Consider the following 15,683-nt stretch of genomic DNA (forward strand, 5'->3'; position numbering starts at 1 on the left):
ATATTGCTGCGATTTATGTCAAAAAGTGTTCTGCCTATGTGTTCCTCTAGGAGTTTTATAGTATCCAGTCTTACATCTAGGTGTTTAATCCATTTTGAGTTTATTTTTGTATGTGGTGTTAGAGAACGTTCTAAGTTCCTTCTTTTACAGATAGCTGCCCAGGCACATGAAAAAATGCTCAACATTGCTAATCATCAGGGAAATGCAAATCAAAACCACAATGAGAGATCATCTCACACTTGTCAGAATGGCTGTCATCAAAAAGAACACAAATAACAAATGTTGGTTAGGATGTGGAGAAAGGAACCCTCCTGCACTGTTGGTGGGAATGTAACTTGGTGCAGCCACTGTGGAAAACAGTGTGGAGGGTCCTCAACAAACTTCCATGTAACCCAGCAATTCCACTCCTGGGTATAAATCCTAAAGAAACAAAAACAGTAATTCGGAAAGATACATGCACCCCAGTGTTCATAGCAGCGTTATTTACAATTGCCAGGGTGTGGAAGCAACGTGGATGGACTTGGGTGGCATTACACTAAGTGAAATAAGACAGAAAAAGACAAATACTGTATGCTATCACTTATATGTGGAATCTAAAAAGTACAACAAACTAGTGAATAAAACAAAAAAGAAGCAGACTCACAGATATAGAGAACAGACTAGTGGTTACCAGTGGGGAGAGGGAAGGAGGGAGGGGCAATATAGGGGTGGCGGGGTGCAGGGAATCTGTCTTGCATTTTGACGGAATCTTTACCCAAGCATGATTTTTATCACCATGCATAGGGAAGTTGGAAAATATTGGTTCATTGAGTTAAAGTAGCTCTTACAAATGTTGACCCATTTCATTATACAATATGAAAAAAATACATTTGTTAACACACCTCCAATCTCCATTTCATCAATCCCATGAGAAAAGCCATTGAATATTGGGAAGCTGTCAAGTTCCCAGGGGCAAACACAAGTTGTCTTAAATTCTAATATATACTTGCTTGAAAGCTCAAATTTTATCATTAGCAATAAATATTGTTAGTTGTTTTCCTTGAAACGACAGTTTCACTTTGTTCATTTTCGGGAAACTATCTGCCAAATGCTCAAGCTTATGTAACTGAATTTTGTGTCAGTTGTCTGTCAAGTAAGCGTGGCGTCTATGAAAAAAATTGGCAACTCAAAAATTGCACGGCACTTTTCCTCAAGACCACCATCATACTTTGATGTGCAGCAGAAGTACTTTATGGGTACTTCCATATCTTCACACAGAATATTAAAAATCCAGGTACTTGGGCTTCCCTGGTGGCGCAGTGGTTGGGGGTCCGCCTGCTGATGCAGGGGACACGGGTTCGTGCCCCGGTCCGGGAAGATCCCACATGCCGCAGAGCGGCTGGGCCCTTGAGTCATGACCGCTGAGCCTGCGCGTCCGGAGCCTGTGCTCCGCATAGGGAGAGGCCACGGCAGTGAGAGGCCCGTGTACCGCAAAAAAAAAAAAAAGAAATCCAGGTACTCAATGGTCAAGATTTAATAAAGTTAGTAATTGTTACAGCTTCATCAAGAACATTCCTAAGTGAAGTGACTTTTTTACTGTGAGTAGGTGGTGGTGAACAATACGATGATGACTCATATAGTTTGGTGCCACTGCTGAGTTGTGCTAATAAGATGCTGGAAGTTTTTACCCACCGTGGCTTCTGTACCATCATTGCAGATGTTAACACAATGAGAAAAAGGAATAACATCATAGTATTATTATAAAAATGTTTGTGACCTCATGGGCCCCCCGAAAGGGTCTTAGGAATCCCCGGAGGTCCACAGAACACACATGCATTGGTACAGACAGTAGTCTGGTGAGGGAAAAAGAAACATGAACCCAGTTGTTAGGAAGGCTGCATGAGAGAAGAACTGAGCTAGACCTCGGAGGAGAATTAAAATTTGGATAGGTGGGAAAGAGAAAGGGTGGTGGTTTCAGGAGGGGAAATCATGTGAGCAAAGGAGGAGAGGCAGGAAGCAGCATGATACAGTCAAACGCTGATGAGAAAGCATGGTGGGGTTGGAGGGTTAGGAATGGGGAGTGATAGTAAATAAAATGTGAGATATAATCAGATTATGAAACATCTGAATACCTATCTGAAAAGGTTGCATTTTCTCCAAAGGGCACTCGGAGAAACTGAAGGCTTTTGAATCCTGTGAGTTGAACATGTTGATTTAGGAGCATCCATATGTATATATATATATAAATTGAATTGGCAGACAGGACAACTGGATGCAAGGAGACGGATTGGGATATTAATTGTAATCTAATTAGTGAAGGTCAAGAGCACAGACTAGGGTGATAGCAATAGATGTAGCAGTGAAATGCAGACTAATTGCTTCAAAGGTAGAAGCAATATGAGAACTAAAGACTAAAAAGTCAAAGATTACCAGTATATTATATTTTATAACCCCAGTTCCTTGCTAAGGTCATTGTCTATTAGGGAAATGGACAAAAACTGGGTGTTTCTGTATAAGATCTCACTTGAAACTTTTTCCTCCCCCCAAAATCAGAATGCTTCCTTTTTTCTGATAGCAAGGACTGTATCATTGAACACATTTCCTTTTTGCCCTGCTGCCAGGAGGCCTTGTGCCAATGTCATGTTGAAATCACAATTGCAATTGTCCCAATGGTTAGTACATTTCTTCCTCCTACTTTCTCTGGCCCTGATTCTCCATCTCTATTTATTTATTTATTTATAAATTGAGGTATAGTTGGTGTACAGTATAATATGTTACAGGTGTGCAACACAGGTGATTCACAATTTTTAAAGGCTATACTCCATTTACAGTTATTGTAAAATATTGGCTATAGGCCCTGTTTTGTACAATATACCCTTGTAGTTTATTTATTTTATACATAATAGTTTGTACCTCTTAATCCCCTACCCCTTTCTTGTACCCCTCCTTCCCTCTCCCCAGTGGTAACCACTAGTTTGTTCTCTGTATCTCTGAGTCTGTTTCTTTTTTGTTATATTCACTAGTTTATTGTATTTTTAGATTTCACATATAAGTGATATCGTACAGTGTTGGTCTTTCTCTGTCTGACTTACTTCACTTAGCGTAATACCCTCCAAGTCCATCCATGTTGTTGCAAGTGGCAAAATTTCATTCTTTTTTTTATCTCTGTCTCAATTTATAATTCATTCTGTTTGATGCCAGATGTCATAAGACCTCTTTCGAAAGAGATTGTGGGAAGGGGATAATGTATTCACCCTTAACCATATTTTATTCATTTCTGGGATGGGACCCTTTGCTTCAATCACAGTTTACTCAGAACCTGAAGAAAGCTAAAAAGCCTCTGACATCCCAAACCAAAGCACCAAGGCTTAATTTCAAAGAACCTCAACAGATTCAGTTAATCTGGTTGCCCAATTCAAAGCAGATATAAGCAATAAATAAAAGGGTAGTGGAATACCTATTAAAGACTGGTAAGTTGGTAACAAAAGAAGGGACTCCTCATAATCTGAGTAATGGCAGAGTTCTGCAAGATGCAGGTGAAAGTTCCTAATGATTGTAAAGTTTGTGAATGCACTTAACACAGCTAGTTATCCATGAAGAACTGTTTCATGTTGAAATAGAGAACACCAAAAGCTCACATTTATTGAGCTTTTACTGTGTTATAGGCTCTGTGCTATTCCTTTACATGCATCATCTCAATCTTCACAATAATCCTGCATTTCTTTCTGTGATTTCCCCCTTTTACAGGTGAATACATTCAGTTTACAGAGATGAAATACATACACAAAGGCACACACCTAGTTATATGTGACAGAGTTGTGATTTGAACCTAGCTCTGCCGGATACCAAAACCCATGTTCTTTGTTCTTCTTTGGGGCTCTCTTCATTTTTACTTTTTTAATAAGAGCAGTAGTAGTAGTAGTAATACTAGTAGTAGTTATGTTCAATATCCTCTCTTTAAGACATCAAAAATTATTATGTACTATATTTGAGAAAATTTTGAGCACAGAAAGGTTGAAGTAACCTTTTAATTAGCATAAAGTTCATCTGAAAACTCATTTCCTCAGAGCATTTTATTTCTTGAAAATTCCCAATAATTGTTGGGAGGAAGATTTTTTAAGGTGTTATTTATTATCTGTAGTCAGTTTAACATTTTTGTGCCATTGTTTTAAATGAGTCACTTGGTTTTTTAAATTTTGTTTTGGAAACACCTCTGCATCCTCATTTTGATACCGCAAGGAATAGCTATTCTTGTAAACTGCTTCTTGAGTTTCAAGAGAAAAAGTAACATCTTTATAAGGCATTAACCAACTGATAGGAGTTGTCACAATCCTTTGCTTTGCTGGGCACTAGATGCTCTGATTTTTCTTCTTCTTGCTTTGAATGAGGTTGCAAACATCAATTCCTAGAGAAGTGGTCTGAGAAGATTATGACCAGGGCACATATGGGGACCTAACAGTCCGATAGGGGAATCACAGATGATGACGGGACACTTGTGCTGCAAACTCTGAGCAGCTGAAAATAACTCAGGGCAGTTCTTAGATGGCAAATGGAAACCTCCTGTGAAAGATGAAGAGCTCTCTGGGAATGATGGATTGTAACTGTAAGGGAGTCTGCAAAAGAAGAATTACACAGGAACCCAGTAAGGAGCTGAACACTTGTTGCCTTAGTTACGCCCTCAGTTCTACCTTATGTGTCTTCTTCAGCTCAACAGTCTGAAGAGCAATATCTTGAAACTCCCTTTTCTGTTTATTCTCAGATCATAATCACATTTTGTGAGATTGGCTTTCATTCAAAGCATGAAATCTCAGGGACTGGTAACCCAGGCCCCATGCAACTCAGGTGACTAAGAAAAAGGGGCAGTTTACAGTTATGGATTTGGCGAATGGGAACTACCAGTTAATAATTTTGAGTCATAACCATTTAATTTTCCAAAAACTGAAAATAAATGTGCTATTGAAATAAGATTAATTAAGAGGAGCAAGAGGGTAGGTGGAGGGAAACCTATGGTTATGAAGTCAAGCTAAAATGATTGTTCCTTAAGTCTAAGGAGCTTGTGTAGATGGAATAGTGTGAAAGTCCATTAAGTCATGCAGGATTTGGTTGTAGCACTATTATTTTGGTTCTAACTGATTCCAGAATATGAGATCGGGAACTATTTCTTAAAGATCGAAAAATGTCATTTAGGACAACCATCTAGCCTGCGTGGAAAACCTACTGCATATTCTTCCTCAGGAGGTGATACAAACTGAAAATGCTAATAGGTTCAAAAAAGTTTAAGGTAAATGGATTGATGTTAAATCCATAGTTCGATATTAAAACAAAGCAAGACACTTTGGGGATATCGAAACCTTAAGAGGTCAGCCTCCAGGAGGATAACCATTCTCAAACAAATGTCCTCTTGCACCACTTGTCTTGTTTCATCACATCCATCACTTTATCATTCCTGACTTTATTGGGAATGTCTTACAGCTTAATCTCACCCACATTTCTTTCACCAGTGTTACCACTACCAGATGAGAACAGTGCAAGCAGATGATGGCTTTTTCTAGAAAAGGGAAAGTAAGAAAACAACCACTATAGGCCTTTTCACATTTTTCCTTTTCTTTTCCTTTTCTTTACTTGTTCGTCTTCTTTTCTGCAGATCACCTTTAAGGAAAGCTAAACAAAAGTTTTAAAAATGGTGTACCACCTGTGGGAAAACAGGAAAGCAAAACAAGTTTGAAGTCATGCTAATGCAAATCCCAATCCCAGCTAACTGTGGGTTTAAGGAAAAGTTCACTCGGAGTCCATCCTCCCTGAGAAGGCTCCAAACTAAGAATCTTCCCGCAATAGAAAGCTTATTATCTTCCCTGGTTACTTAACTCCTTTTAAGGAAGCTTTATTTTAAAGGTCATTTCAAAGTTCTCTTTTCATATTTCCTCTAGCCTCGTTCATAAATTTTAAGAATATAATATTTAAAAACATATGAGAACTCTGTTTGCTAAAACTACTGCTTCCTTGGCACAGGCTAGAGGGAAATATTTAACAATAATTATGCCTGAGGCATTATGTCTCCACCCTCACCCTGTGTTTGAAACATGATGTTCTAATAATAGAACTCTAGAGTTTATTTTAACACAGGCAAAGGGAAACAAAGGCAAAATGCATATACCAAATCAGGAAGCCGTTGGCATGTGAGCATTCCCTCATGAGTATAAAAAAAAAGAAAAGAAAAAAAGAAAGACGAAGAAGCAGCAGCAGCATTTTCATGGCACAGTCTAATATTATTTATAAATGAACTACATCTATTTTTGATGGGAAATGACTGAAAATAGCCAGTTCCACTATTTGGAAACTACTTATAGCCATTTACAAATATAAATTAGCAAGACAATGTCTTTGTTCAGTTTTAATTTCTTTTTTTTTTTAGCATCTTTATTGAGTATAATTGCTTTACAACGGTGTGTTAGTTTCTGCTTTATAGCAAAGTGAATCAGCTGTACATACACATATATCCCCATATCTCCTCCCTCAGCAAGACAATTTTTTTAGGAATTTGTACATCATGGTTTCCCTGGTGGCACAGTGGTTAAGAATCTGTCTGCCAATGCAGGGAACACAGGTTTGAGCCCTGGTCCAGGAAGATCCCACATGCCACGGAGCAACTAAGCCCGTGCACCATAACTACTGAACCCGTGCGCCTAGAGCCCGTGCTCCGCAACAAGAGAAGCCACCACAGTGAGAGGCCCGAGCACTGCATTGAAGAGTAGCCCCTGCTCAGCGCAGCTAGAGAAAGCCTGTGCAACAATGAAGACTCAACGCAGCCAAAAATAAATTTAAAAAAAAGAATTTGTACATCAGTTTTAAACTTGCAACAGAAATCATTTATAAACTAAATCAGCAGTAAGTTCTATATTCTAAAAAATTATGAGTCAAAATATATACTGATATTTGGTAGTTACACAGGGAGCATGTAAACTGTATTGGAAAGTATGTCCAGGGGCCAGTGACCTTCTCAAACTAGTATCACACATTCCAGTTAAATGTCTACATTTCCAAAAACACGTCAGCACTGTTGAGCCTAGGGCTGGTAGACAGTGCCCTAGAGTATTTCTCTTTTCCTTTTGGGAAGTAACCGTATGGGCTGCTTCTGTGTTACCATTCACCCACTTGCTCCTTTGCCAGCGTGGTCTTTAGTATCTCATGAGTAAAAACCAAGAGAATCTACTGAGAAGGGATTAAATAATAAGATAGTTCAGTTAGGTCAAGAATAGTAATTGGCATTTCAGAAAAACATTAATTCAATTGGGCAGTACCCATAAAAATGTTAGTGCTCTCTAATTAAAAGGTGCAAATGAAAAAAAACGGTATTTTAACTCTCATGGGAAAAGTGAAAAAGAGTGAAATCCAGTGAGGGAAAGGCACTTTCGTACTCTGCTGTTGGAAGTGTTCATTTTTATAAATATTTTAGATGACAGTTGAGCAACATATATATCAAAAAACCTCTAAAAGGCTAGGTCCCTTAAAATCTGCTTCTAGAATTTAGCCTAAGAAAATAGTAATTGAACATGTGCACAGATACATATGTGTAAAGATGCTCCTTGCAGCAGTGTTTATAAAAGCAGCAAATTGGAAAGAACTTACATGTTCATCAGTGGAGGAACTGTTTAACTAAATGGTATTGCAGCTACTAAACATGATGGTGCAGAGCTTTTTTTCAAGCTAGAAAAATGGCTGTGATGGGTGTTTTTAGAAAAGTACGTATAGTATCGTGAATGTGCATGTGTGTTTGTGTGTGCGTGAGAGAGAGAGATCCAAAATATTAAGAAGCTCGGCTTATCTCTGGGAGACGGGATTACATATGACTTTTATTCATTCCTTTATACTTCCCTGTATCTTCAGATTTTTTTTTGTATTGAGTATATATTACTTTTATCAGAAAAAAAAAAAAGGTATATTTTCCTAAGAAAAAAGCAAACCAAGCTCCTGCTAAATGCAAAGTCTCAGCAGAGAACTCAGGGTGAACAAGACCCGGCCATTGGCCTTCAGAAGCTGAAAGTGTGTTTAACAGAGTAGGGAAGGAGACAGTGTGATTTGTACAAATATTATTCTGGGTCACTCCTAAGTTTACCCTGATTGTCACAGAGTCACCAACAGGGATGTTCTTGGACTCTCTAACAGACTTGGAATCCTCACTTCTAGATACACCTCCTCCTTGAACGAGCAGCTTTTCCACTGCACTTCTTTCCCGCCAGCACGTTCTTGAATGCCCCATCCAAGACACTCTGACGCATATCCCCCAACATGCGATTGACTGAGCTGACTTCCTGTGTGGCTCCCTTGTGCATCCATGTACTTCTCCTTATCCCTGGTACTAACGTGTTACTTCCTTTTCTCCCACCCCTGCTTCTCATAATACTAATCTTTCTACCTTCAGCATTCAGCCTTCCATGCCTGCAGTTCTTGGCATTTTTCTTTGTACTTTGTATTTTCTCACTATCAAGTGTTCTTATAGGCCGAGGAGGTGATCTGAATAAAAGGAATAAAAATTGATGTAGTCTCTGCTATCCCTTGCAGTAATTTTGCACACTTTATAAAGAAAAAAATGTTCCACTATCTCTTACGCCTTGAACCCGCCTGGACTCTGCTACAGTTAGGGAAAACACTAGAATATACCTCATTTATAACTGTGTGACATATAAATAAATTTTCATTATGTTCTATATTTCATGGGATCTAAATATTTACATAAAGGCTCTTGCTTCTAAACGTTTGTTTCCCTAAAACTTGCGATATACAGGGATCCAAGGTTTACTGAAAAATAGAAAATCCTATATTTTCACTTCAGTTTTTCGCTATAATTAAAGCTTTTTTTTCCTGTTTTGTTCTTCCTGGAATTAACTACTTTGTTTTGCTAGTCTTGAAGACCGCAGAGAGCCACATGTGTTTTCCACATTCACATATCAGTTGCTCTTTAATTATGTGAGTGTTTTGATATTGTTTGTTTTTCATAGTGTAATTCCTCAACTATCATTGTTAGACAGTAAGACTTTTTGTGTCCTGCTTTCTGTAGAGGTTGAGACCACTAATCCAAATAAACCTGGAACACTCTCTAATCTCATAGTAAATGACAGCCCTAACAGGGGCAGGAATAAACTGTTTGGAAATTCTGTAGAATTTTTTAATCTGATACAATCAGATAATATCACTTGCTGTCCAAGGCAAGTTTCCAACATCCTTACGCACAAATGAGAGTTTGAGCAGAGATCCCAAACTGATTGCTTTGTATCCAGATCTTGGACAAATCATTTAAAATTTGCATCTTAAACTCTAGGAGTAGATGCCTCTATTGTGAAATGGGACTTCCAATCTTGATTTTGCAGGGTTTATTTGAGGACACATTTTGTTTATTTGAGGACACTTGAGAAGTGTGAGTTTGGACACATGTTGAGCAGCAAGTTCTTTCCTGGACTCACCAAGTGCTGATGCCAGGGATTCCAGGAGGGTGCTTAGTGAGATGGGCTGCTCGTCTCTAACTGACCTAAATGCCATGGAGCAGTTACACCCAGGCAGCTGTTTCCGCAGATCCTTTCCTTCCCTAGCCCTTCTTTCTCCACCCGGAAGACAAGCCTCACCATTATATAATCATCATGTGACCCTTCATGTACCCAAACATGTACCCATGTTCCTCCTGTTCAAGGAAAATCCAGATAACTTATGAGAAGTTCTCCTACCAAGTAATTTCAGTCATCCCTTGGTATTCACAGGGCGGTTACCAAAACCTTTGGATGCTCAAGTCCCTTATATAAGATGGTGTAGTAGTTGCATATAATGTATACACATCCTCCCATGTCCTTTGATCATCTCTAGATTACTTATACTACCTAGTACAATGTAAAGGCTATGTAAATTGTTGTGAATACAATGTAAATGTCATGTGAATAGTTGTTGGCACACGGCAAATTCAAGCTTTGCTTTTTGGAACTTTCTGTATTTTTTTTTTTTTTTTTTTTTTTTAGTCTGACGTTGGTTGAATCCACAAATTCTGGCAGCGTAATTTTGCTGCTTGCATTTTTATCCTGATTTGGTTAAAAGAGCCCTTTGGGCTGTTTTGTTGAAGGAGATGCCCTACAAATAGAAGGAGGAAAGAAGCCAGCTGAGAGCAGGGAGACCTGGGAAACATCAGTTGGGTACATTACACCCAACCTTTCTTATTCCTTCTCTCCTACACTGCTCTGCCAGGAGCTTATTTCTCAGACCTCCCCTGGCTCAGACCAAGCATGTCTCTCTTCCCAAGTGTGAAATGTCAAAGCCAACAGTTAAAGACAGAGGTGGTCAGGTCACTCTTCTGCAGTGGTTGGCAGCATTGTTTCTGTTTATTTTGATATAATGACAAATGAACATGGATAGTCTTTTTAACCACTGCAGTCTTTAAGTACACCTTTGGGTCAGATTGCTGCAAATGAGTAAATGGACGCTAAATTGGTGGAATCTAGTGTCCTCGGAACCAGAGAGGGCAATGGCTATGAACAAATAAAACATATGATAGACTCTAAACTGTAATTAGAAATTTACTTCATATCTTTTCCAGGAAGAAAGAAGTATTAACAGCTAGAGACTCTGCTTACTTCCTTGGCATTAAAGACATTTGCCTAAGACCCTCAGGGTAACAATAAGTTACTCTGATGAGTATAAGAGTTAATAAGTTTCCTAGTGGGGAAGTCAGTAACCACACGTAAGCTCCAATCTCTAAAATGATTTGACCTGATAAATTTTAAACCATCTCTTAAAGTGTTTTTAAACTTAAGCTGCTGAACAGGAAAGATTGGGTTTCAGGGGTTTTTTGTATTTCATCTTGGTGCCCTTTGACTTGGTAGAAAAGACTAAAGATGCAATTTTGAGTAGATTTTGAGAGGTCAGGACTAGAATAATCCATCTCTGAATAATCAGTCATTTTGAAGAAGATTATCAATATTTATCCTAGGAAACTATTAAACTTTACTTCAAAACTTTAGAAGAGGATTTTTTTAAAATTTTTTTTTAGTTTTTTTGTCATTTCAATACCTGTTGGATGAGTCAGGCCTATACTGGAACTTATAGCTGAAAAATCCAGCCTTTTTTTCTTTTCCAAGCAGTACTGTTTTGTTCATAGTTGAGTCTTTTCTATTTGGGCTAGTTCCCTTGTTTGTTAGATATTCTTTCTAGCCCAGCATTTTGTTTCTCCCTTCTCTTCCCAGTCACCTAGTGGAATGTTTTCTGCCAAGAGATGGGAAACGTGGATTTCACAGCCATACGAATTTGGCACTCTTTCCCCCGGCACTGCATTCTAATACCATATGAGAGTCTGACCTAGTTATTTCATACAGACAGTCTTGCCAAGCCAGTGGCGTTTTCCTCCAACAAAGGGCCGTGGTCTTCTATCATACAGGAGAGATGTGCATACAGACCTGATTATCTGGGAGCTTGCTGCCAACCTGTGTGGATGACCAAGGGCTGTGTGGGGAGGAATGCCTGGATCCACGTGCAGATGTGGTTCTTATTCCAGGCCTCATTCTTCAGAACGTGACTTCAGTGAGCTGTCAGATGCCACCAAAGAAAGGCAGCAGAATGTGGGCTCCAGAGAGCAAGCTGCTTTGGACATGTTTCAGACGTCTGTAACAATGACCAGGTTTTCGTGACTATATTCCACCTTACTCCACTTCCCCTCGGCCTCATAGTTTTTTCCTCTACACACAGTTTTCCTCTAGCAACTGCCCAGGTTGTCACCAATAGTAACATCTTCACTGAAAGGAAGAGAAATTGAAGAGAGGAGGGGCCTCAAGAACTCCATGGTTGAAGTGAAAACAACAGGCCTTAGCATTTTTGTATAGCTTTTTTTTTTAAATGTATTTTAAAATTAATTATTTTTAATTGAAATATAGTTGATTTACAGTGTTGTGTTATTTTCAAATGTACACCACAGTGATTCAGTGATATATATATATATATGTTCTTTTTCAGATTCTTTTCCTTTATAGGTTGTTATAAAATACTGAGTAGAGTTCCCTGTGCTATGTAGTAGGTCCTTGTTGGTTATCTATTTCATATATAGTAGTGTGTATATGTTACTCCCAAAGTCCTAATTTATCCCCCCCACCCTTTCCCCTTTGGTAACCATAAGCCTGTTTTCTGTGTCTTGTATAGCTTTAAATACTCTTAACGTTTACTGGTTTTAAAGAGCTGAAATTGGAAATAAAAGAATTGGGTGGTAGCCTCAGCCTGGGACACTGATGTGTCTGTTTTTCTGGCCCCTCAGCGTCCTGGCTGGGAAAGGTCTCAGGCCAAGTCACACTGTTAGTCTGCTCCGTGGTAGAAAAGAGGAAAGGAGGGGCAAGTATCAGTTTGTATGTGTTTAGCAAAAATATACATCTTCTCAAAAGTGTGAAGAAAACGGGAAACTGGTGGCGGTAAAATAAGGTGATTTGTGTAGTACTAACTGATGCTGAATGAAGAGAAGAATTAATCACATTTAATGATTAAGGGGTTCCACCAAATGACTGCAAAATGCAACCTCCCCATGACTTTTAATGGAAAAAAATGAAAAATTGAAAAGTATTACTTGTCAGTTAAAAAAATATTCTGATTCTTAAACAACATTCACATAAGCAGTATGACCAGATGTTGGAGAAACACAAACTCAAGGCTTTCCTTAGAGCAAATTAAAACAATTCTATCCAAATCCATAAGGTAATACAGATTGTTTTAAACTGTATTAGGTCTGTGTTCTGCCGTTATGACTTTGTTTTTATGCCATAAGGCTTTTTTTTTTTTTTTTTTTGCGGTACGCGGGACTCTCATCTCACTGTTGTGGCCTCTCCCGTTGTGGAGCCCAGGCTCCGGACCTGCAGGCTCAGCGGCCATGGCTCACGGGCCCAGCCGCTCCGCGGCACGCGGGATCCTCCCGGACCGGGGCACGAACCTGCATCCCCTGCATCGGCAGGTGGACTCTCAACCACTGTGCCACCAGGGAAGCCCACGCCATAAGGCTTTTAAGCTCTAAATTAAAGGCTCATTTATTTGTTCTTGTTGCTGGGATTTTTGTTTGTTTGCTTGTTTTTTGCTAGGAGTGAGGGGGTATCTTGTGTGGATTTGGGGACAAATACCAACGACCAGTGTATCTTTTGTGTGTATCAAAGCATTTTCTGGCATTTGTTTAAGGTTATAAAATGATACTTTCTATAAAGTGATGAGGTTCAGAGAGAAGTCATGAAAATTGATGAAAAGGTTAGAAAATATGGTCAAGGTAGGATGAGATTTTCATAAACAGTGCTTTGTCTTAGATTTTTTTCTCTTGTTAAATGAACTTTGGTCCTTCCGATAGGCATCTCTGGTTACTGTGTTCATTTCCAAACTTGGTACTCCTTTTGCTCATCCAGGTGGGAATAATTCTGGGATAACTGTGTTACATTCATAATGCTGATGTTTTCCCATACATTTGTAGAATAATGCTAACTTGCTCAATTCAAGGACTTCTTTCACCAAGAACAGACTATGCTTGCAAAGATCATGTGACCATGCCCTCTTGGTCAAGTAACTAGTTATGGATTTATTTCTCTTTCTCTGTAAACATACTGATGTATCTATTAAAGCTAGAAAATAAACACTTATAAATTGGCACTTTTCAAAAAACTATATTAAAATTTATTTTTCTATCCACACAGGAAGAATTTAATGGAAAACTTGACTCCCTCTTTTTTAATGATGGTCAGCGAAGAATTGACTTTGTTCTAGTGTATGAAGATGAAAGTAGAAAAGAGACCAATAAAAAGGGTTCAAATGAAAAACAAAGGGTAAGTTTTTTATCCCATTTTCTTTTTATTCCTTATAATATTGTGAAATGAAAAAATAAAGTGCTATTTTTATGTAAGCAGTAAAGTGAAACTGGTGTTTGAAATATCATACAACAAACATACCTTCATATTTTCTCTGTTCATCATTCCCTCAAGGTATTGGTAACAGAAAAAAATTTTTTTTTAACTTTTTAAAGTTTGGAACAGAAACTTCCTCAGGCTCTTAAGCTGAAGGCGGACTTTCTTCAGAGGAATGGCACTTTCTATCTGTAGAAGAGATTTACGTTAAAAGCACACTTGGCGATTTGCAACTAGGTATGAAAGGAAGCTGATGATTGACAATGGCAGCGAGTGAAATAACAACCAGCATTCAGGGAGTGCCAACTCGTGGATGGTCCGTGCATTTTGCATGCATTTTCTCATTTAATCCTGAGAACAGTCTGTGAGGTGCCTTTTATTTTCATACCATTCTGGATGACAAACTTGATCCATAGGTTAAATGACTGCCCAAGTTCATGGACTCTAGTGTAAGAACCGGTGGAGCTATGGTTCAAACTCTTGTCCTGAATCTCGAACCTGTGCTCTTGGAAGCTGACATTCAAATTCTAATTCTGCCACTGTATTATATGAAATAATTCTAGTTGAGGTAACACTAGCCTCGGATTACAGTGGCTTAATAAAATAAAAGTTTACTTATTGCTCGTGTCAAACAAATGTGGCATCCCTATTTGGCACAATGGTTTGGGGGTACAGGCAGGGCTTTGTTCCTTGCAGTCGTTCAGGAACCCAGGCTGACACAGAGGCTTTGCCATTTTCAACAGGTAGTTTCTAAGATCATCCTGAGCATCAATAAATGGTGGATGGGATGAGAGAGAGAATGAAGAAAGTACTCGTGCTTCTTTACCTCTTTGGACTGGAACTGACTATGTCAGTTGTGTTCACATTCTATTGGTCAGAACTCTGGAAGGTGGAAAGCATAGTTTCTGGCTGGACAGCCATTTCTCAGTAGGAACTCCATGCTGTGGACGGGGAACATGAGTTTTTCGTGGAGAGTGGCTTGTCTTTGCCACAGCTACCAACTGGCTGTGTGACTTGGATGAATTTTCTTATCAGAATTGTATTTTTTAATTATTTTTGAGATGCCTATTAGTTTTCCTTTTTTTTTTTTTTTTTTTTTTGTGGTACGCGGGCCTCTTACTGCTGCAGCCTCTCCCGCTGAGGAGCACAGGCTCCGACGCGCAGGCTCAGCGGCCGTGGCTCACGGGCCCAGCCGCTCCGCGGCATGTGGGATCCTCCCGGACCGGGGCACGAACCCGTGTCCCCTGCATCGGCAGGCGGACTCTCAACCACTGCGCCACCAGGGAAGCCCCGATTTTTACATTTTGACGTCTCTGAAATCAGGGTACATCTTAAGAAAGGTGTATCATACTTTCATTGGCTGCATTTTTTCTTATTGGTACATAAAATATTGGCTCACTATACAACCAGTGACATCTTAGATTTAGGAAAATGGGAATCCCAGTACCTAGTCCAGAGGATTATGGTTAGGATTAAATAAAACAATTAAATTAAATAGATGTTAATTCTTATACCTTACCTTTTATTTGGGGTTTTCTTAAATGCACTGGTATGAAAAGGCATCACTCTCCTGTTTTTATATAATTTTATCACTAGAGGAAACTAGCTTACAGTGTTTTATCATTTTCCTGTGGACACTAAGGTATCTTCTGTGCAGTCATGGTCACCATCATCAAATATTTATTAGGCATCCATATGCCAATGGAACAGAATTGAGCACTATATAAAGTAAGTTAACCAAACCTAATCCATTAAAGTATAGAGGAAACAGTTCTAGTTTTAGATAAGAGCTTCTCTGCCATGGTAAAGGAGTCC

At 39.0% G+C, this 15,683-nt stretch overlaps 1 protein-coding gene across 3 annotated transcripts in view; it reads left to right on the forward strand.

The window, feature by feature from the left end:
• The window catches only part of ANO6 (anoctamin 6), a 202,198-nt gene that overhangs the window by 97,418 nt on the left and 89,097 nt on the right, over positions 1-15,683 (forward strand). For all 3 annotated transcript variants that reach the window (XM_082666609.1, XM_082666610.1, XM_082666611.1), the window contains one exon: positions 13,662-13,790. In XM_082666609.1, coding sequence (XP_082522735.1) covers positions 13,662-13,790 — 129 coding nt within the window. The remainder of the gene's footprint in view (positions 1-13,661; positions 13,791-15,683) is intronic.

Source organism: Grampus griseus, assembly GCF_964374135.1.
Source record: "Grampus griseus genome assembly, chromosome: 11".
NCBI classification, from domain to species: domain Eukaryota; kingdom Metazoa; phylum Chordata; class Mammalia; order Artiodactyla; family Delphinidae; genus Grampus; species Grampus griseus.